General features: G+C 52.8%; 1 protein-coding gene across 1 annotated transcript in view; it reads right to left on the minus strand.

Moving 5' to 3' along the window:
• PGBD5 (piggyBac transposable element derived 5) overlaps positions 1-5,499 on the minus strand; it is a 34,143-nt gene extending 28,644 nt beyond the window's left edge. Inside the window, exon 1 of the mRNA XM_029931210.1 lies at positions 5,072-5,499. Coding sequence (XP_029787070.1) covers positions 5,072-5,485 — 414 coding nt within the window. The 5' untranslated portion in view covers positions 5,486-5,499. The remainder of the gene's footprint in view (positions 1-5,071) is intronic.
• Between the last annotated feature and the right edge of the window lie 567 nt (positions 5,500-6,066).

The raw sequence follows: 6,066 nt of genomic DNA on the forward strand, positions 1-6,066 counted from the left end.
CACCTTGCGGACTCTATGGGCTCATAAAACATTCAAAGCCCCATTTGGAACCACGGGAGCAAAATGGACAAGGCCCCCACATGGTGGGGGAAATGGAGCAGAGGGGGAAGGGGAAAGAGGGCAGAAAGAAGGCCTTTCGTGGGCTGTGTATTCCCTGCTCAATCAGCCGTGCTGAAGACGCGTGTCCCACTCACCCCCTCCAAAGCCACAGTCCATAAAACCGCCCTCTCTCCCTCCTCTTCAGAAAGCCAGCGTGCCTCTAGGCCATGTGCATTTCCATAAAATCAGGGACGCATTTCTATTTTATCACATGCCTCGCCCAATCGAACTCTGCATGAAAACTACCCATGGAAAACTGCACTTCTCTCCTCCACGCTGTCGACTGGCCAGCATCTCTCTGCTCCCCAAATGTACTTCCTGAGTCTCCTGTGGATGACAAGCTCATTTTGGGGTATGGCAGGAGGTTATGCGAGAGGAAAGACAAAGAAAGCATCCGTTTATGTACCTGTATACTCCCTCCCTGAAGACATTCTATGGAACCCGTCCCCAGTTCTGAGGAAAGGGAGCGTCTCTGTTTTGCACTTCTGTATACACCCCCGTGTGGCCACGCACGTGCAACACGTGGCTGTGTGGGCAACTGATCGACTGAGGACTGTCAGGTTTGTGAGGCTCTGAAAGCTCCGACTCATCACGGGGTCATGTCCGCTGGAAGGGAAAGGCTCCAGAGACGGCAGGGCCGGGGGTGTCGAGGGCAGAGCGTGGCGGGGGCTGGGTGCGGAGTGACCCTGGGAGCCAGGAGCATTTCCACCCACACGTGCTGAAGAGCTCTTCCAAGTCCCTCAGCAGGCAGAGCGCAGGCCTGTGAGGGGGGCCCTGAGGCTCTGGGGTGGCACATGGGAACTCAACCAAACTCCTTGTTCCGTCATCTTCTACCCAAACAAAGGTTCCAGAGCCCAAACAGGGACTTCTCACCAAGCAGAAAAGCCGGAGAACTAGGAACCCTTTGCAATCCTGAGCTTTTTCAGACACCCAGATGGCTAATGGACACATGAGAAGACGCTCAGCGTCACTCATCAGCGGGCAAATATGAATCAAACCCACAGTGAGACACCACCACACACCTGTCAGAGTGGCTCACGGTAACAAGCAGAGAGCAGATGTGGCTATGGAGAGGGTGTGGGGAAAAGGGGAACACTTTTGCACTGTTGGTGGGAATGGAAACTGGTGCAGCCACTCTGGAGAAAAGATGGACATTCCTCTGAAACTACCCCATGACCCAGCAATTACACTACGAAATATTTACCCAAAGGATAAAAAGCTACTGATTCAGGGGGCGCGTGGGTGGCTCAGTCAGTTAAGCCTCCGACTTTGAATCAGGTCATGATCTCACAGTTCGTGGGTTCAAGCCCTGCATTGGGCTCTGTGCTGACAGCTCAGAGCCTAGAGCCTGCTTTGATTTCTGGTCTCCCTCTCTCTCCCCTTCCCCTGCGCACTCTCTCTCTCTCTCAATAATAAACAAACATTAAAAAAATTTTAAATAAATAAATAAAATGGTACTACTCAATTCTTTTAAAAATGCTGATTCAAACAGGCACATGAACTCACCCCAATGTTTAGAGCAGCACTATCAACAATAGCCAAAGTATGGAAAGAGCCCAGATGTCCACCAATGGATGAATGGATAAAGAAGATGTGGTAGACATATATAATGGAATATTACTCAGTGATCAAAAAGAATGAAATCCGGCTATTTGCAGCAACATGGATGGAAGTAGAGAGTATTATGCTAAGCGAAATAAGTCAGTCAGAGAAAAATAGCCATATGATTTCACTTATATGTGGAATTTAAGAAACAGATGGACATAGGGAAATGGAAGGAAAAATAAGATAAAAACAGAGAAGGAGACAAACCATAAAAGACTATTAAATAGAGAGAACAAACTGAGGGTTGCTGGTGGGGAGGTGGGGGGACGGGCTAAATGGGTGATGGGCATTAGGGAGGGTATTTGCTGGGGTGCACACTGGGCGTTATGTGTAAGGGATAGATCACTGAATCAACTCCTGCAACCATTATTACACTAGATGTTAACTAACTTGGATTTAAATAAAAGTTTTTAAAAAGAATTTTAGCTTTTTCAGTCAAGGAGCAGAACAAGAGGTCTTTCTAGGGGGCAGACACGTCACTGAGAAGAGAAGCAGGGCAGGAGCCGAGCATAATGCGCCAATGTTGGAGGCCAGAGGCAGACGCCCCTCACCCCAGTGGGGGCCCATGGGATGGAAGGTCCGGCCCCTCACAGAAAGGACAGTGCTCTTCAGTGCACATGGGGTGAAGCCACCTCTCTGCAAAGGAAGGGTTCAAGGACTTGTAGGAACCCCCCAGCTAATGGGAAGACCTGATCCCGGTCAAATCAATCACACGCCGTGGTTCATGATTTTATCTCCCTTGGCTGGCCCTCTCGTGCCTACAGACACAGAACTGGCTCAATGGTGCCCACAGTCAGAAGGAAGACGGAAGAAGAGGAAAGAGGACAATGGCATCTGATGATCAGCCAGCTGGAAAACCAGTCCAAGGGCCCTCGGACTTTCCCTCTGCCTCGGGTTCCGGTCTGTTGGGCAGAGCGTACTGGGAATTCTGTTTGCCCCCAAGACCCACTCTCCACCCCTCCTACCCTGCAGTGTGGCCTGGAGAAAACCTCTTATAAACCACACCATCAGGCCTCTGTTCCCAGCATGGGCTCCCAAGGCAAGAGAAGGAAGAGGCCCCCTGCCTGCCTGTGCCCTCACCTCCGGGCTTCGGGGCGCACGCCCTCTCCTGGGCCCACGACCAATATCAGTTTCCCACTGTTGCCATCAACCTACTCATGTCCTCGTACCCTGACCACACGTCATCCACAGTCCCCACCTCCAGTCTTCTTCAACTGCCCTTCTAGAACACAGGACCCGCGTCCTGCTGGGATCCTGACCCACACACAGGGCACTGGATACAAACGGTAGCAAAAAGACACAACTTCGTAAATACAAAACACAAAGATAAATAGAAAAACCAAATACAAACTATTTATATATTTTTTTAAAAAGTAGAAACATAAAGAGGGAAAAAAACCCCAACATGACCAAGGAGCCCTTCCCTAAACAAAGACTTATCGTAGGACCCTCTTCTTCCTCTCGGCCTCGCCAGCCTAGAAACAAAGAATAGACAGGGGGCGAGGAGAAAGCGAGCGTGTCTCGGGCTCTCAGTGGTCCTGGACTCCTTGCCACACACCTGAGTCATGCAGAGGGAGGAGGGCAGAGCTGCCCACGCGAGCTGCGGTCCAGATACTACAGGTTTGGGAATGTGCCGATCCGGGAGGGTCCGGGCCTATAATCTCAGCATTGGCTAGCCGACACCACAGCATCCCCACAAGCTACCCCAGGTTCTAGGGACACACGTGCACATGGTGTCCACTCTGGGTATAGGTCTCAGGGCCTCTGACACTGCAGTTTCAGAAGGGAGACAGCGAGGCCGGCACATGGCAGCACACAACACACATGACTATAACCCTGGACGAGCCTGCCAGTCCCGAGGCTCAAAGAATCCTGGGCAACCTTATCTTTAGGCTGTTAAGCATCGATCATCCAAGCAGCTGGTTGGCAGATTCTGGAGAGCTACTCAGCCCGCAGTCTCCTCCAGTGGCTCTTGAAATGTCTGGCCCCACGGATGGTCAGAATACTGTAATCTACCCCCTTGTACTCAGCCAGAAGGGCTCTGTTTTGGTTCATTTTCAACCGAGCGCATATTCAGGGCAATAAAAACGGACGTGCCCGGCCCTGCACTGGGCCCTGGAAACTCAGTATGTCAGCAGAGGCAGAGAGAAGAGGGAAAGGCTTTCTGGGCACCAGAAAAAATATGCAAACACCTGGAAATCATAACAAGCCCAGCACATTCACAGCACAGCAGGGGAAAGGCTGCCAGAGACTGTTTTAAGGCTCCCGCAGACCTGAAACAGGGTGAGCTCTTCCCCCACAAAATCCCTGTGATTTTCAGCTGTGCAGAGAAAAAAGGCAAGATATGGAGTCAGGGGAAGAGAAAACCATCAAAAAGAATTTGAGGCTTATGAAGAAGGCCCCTAAAGGAAAGGCACGGGGAAGAGTGGGCAGATGCGCAGCTATTTAAATGCATGAATAAAAATGACGTAAACTTTGGTTTCCACACTGAAGAGGCCAAAAGGAACAGGGCTCCTGTGGGCCAAAAACCTCCTCAAGTTTTGGTTAGAGGCATCTCAGAAATAAGCCACCTCCTCAGTTTGTGGGAGCAGCAGAGCAGTTTGGAGGATGATTCTGGAACTCCTCTCTCACCACAGCCAAGTGTACTGGCCACAAGTCAACACCGGAAGGCAGCGGCCTAGGAGCTGAGGGCCCACAGAGCCTTCTAGAACCAGTTGGGGAAATTGGGGAGGTGTCGGGGGGCCCTAACAGGTCTGGGGCTCTATGGAACCCTGGTCCGAAGGCCCTGCCAGTGACAGTGTGCCAGGTGGACCCCCACCCCGGGACCTAAGTGACTCCGGTTACCAGCAGAACCTCCTTCCCTCTGCCACCTCCAAGGCTTCAGCCCCTTCCACCGGCCCGGGAGTACATACATACTCAGAGAACCAGGAAAGTTACCGTCAGAGGTTCTTCTTAATCTAAGAAAACTGGGGTGCCCCGGTGGTTCAGGGGTTAAACATCCAACTATCGCTTGGCCATGACCTCACAGTTGGTGGGTTCAAGCCCTGCGTGGGGCTCTGTGCTGACAGTGTGGAGCCTGCTTGGGAGTCTCTCTCTCCCTCTCTCTGCCGCTCCCCAACTCACATCTTCTCTCAAAATAAATGAATGAACTTAAAAAAAATACACATAAGAAACTTATTAGCCTGGAAAACACATCATTTGGAAAGAAAGCGCCATTCAGGGGAGGGAGGGGCAAGAAAGGGGGTGGTCAGCTGCCAAACCCTGTTTTCTGAGGCCTCTGTGGCGTGGGGCCTGAATCCATCACTCCCCTGCACTCCGAGGAGGACAGCGGGAGAAGGCAGGATAGGGCACCCCGTGCCGGCCTCACCTGGGTTTGGGAGGGCCTGAAGGCAGAGTCAAAGCCGTTCTGCAGGAGGTCGAGGAAGGGCTGGACCTTGTAGAGGCCGTGCGTGGTCTGGCTGGAGCGGAAGGCCACCACGTGGAAGTACTTGAGGATCTTCTCGAAGCGGGCCTGGCTCATGACCAGGGCGAGGCTCCGGTTGCTGTAGAAGCCCCCGCTCCAGATGCTGAGGACCGACTCGCAGTGGGAGATGCTGGTGGAGATCATGTAGCCCAGGAACGCCTTCATCTCCGCCAGCGTCACGTCGGCCCAGGCGCCGTCGCTGCCGAAGCGCTCCTGGAACTTCTTGGCGTACATGTTTGTCTGCACCACCATGTTCTTAAGCACATTGTCCGGGACAAAGAGCTGGAAGAAGTCCATGGCACTGGCGCTGGGGGGCATCTTGCGGGTTGGTCCTAAAACAAAGGCAGGCGGGGGGTTCATGGCTACAGCCACCACCGCAGGGGGCTCGGCAGGATGCACCTTCCTGCACCCTTCCCCTGCCCCCTCCCGGCGCCCCTGCCTCCTCCCACCACAGAGCCTCGGTCCCCTTGCCTGGACAGCGCCCCGCACCTGCAGGTCCTCTCTCCACCGTGCACCCCTCCCGCCTGTCCTGCAAGTTCAGAGAAAGGGACACGCGGGCGGTGGGGAGGAGACCCACGCAAGGACACACTGAACTTGACACAGGGACTCCCCCGTGGCTTTCGCTTTCTGGTAAGGTGACTCCGGTGAGTCAGAATGCTTTCACCCCTTGGGACCTGAAAACATCCACCTGGGAGAGACTACAATGTTTCTTTCCTAGTGTTCCCCACGGGGCAGTTTGGAAGTTACTGGTGAATGAATCTGAAGAGGCTTGTTTAGATAATTTCACCAACTTAATACAAAGCTCATACTTCTGACTAATGCAGGGACAGCCTTTTGAAATACACCCACACACATCTCCCCTAAGAGATACGGCTTTCAGTCCCATACAGTGTCTTAAG

This window comes from Suricata suricatta, chromosome 2 (genome assembly GCF_006229205.1).
Source record: "Suricata suricatta isolate VVHF042 chromosome 2, meerkat_22Aug2017_6uvM2_HiC, whole genome shotgun sequence".
In the NCBI taxonomy this organism is placed as follows: Eukaryota; Metazoa; Chordata; class Mammalia; order Carnivora; family Herpestidae; genus Suricata; species Suricata suricatta.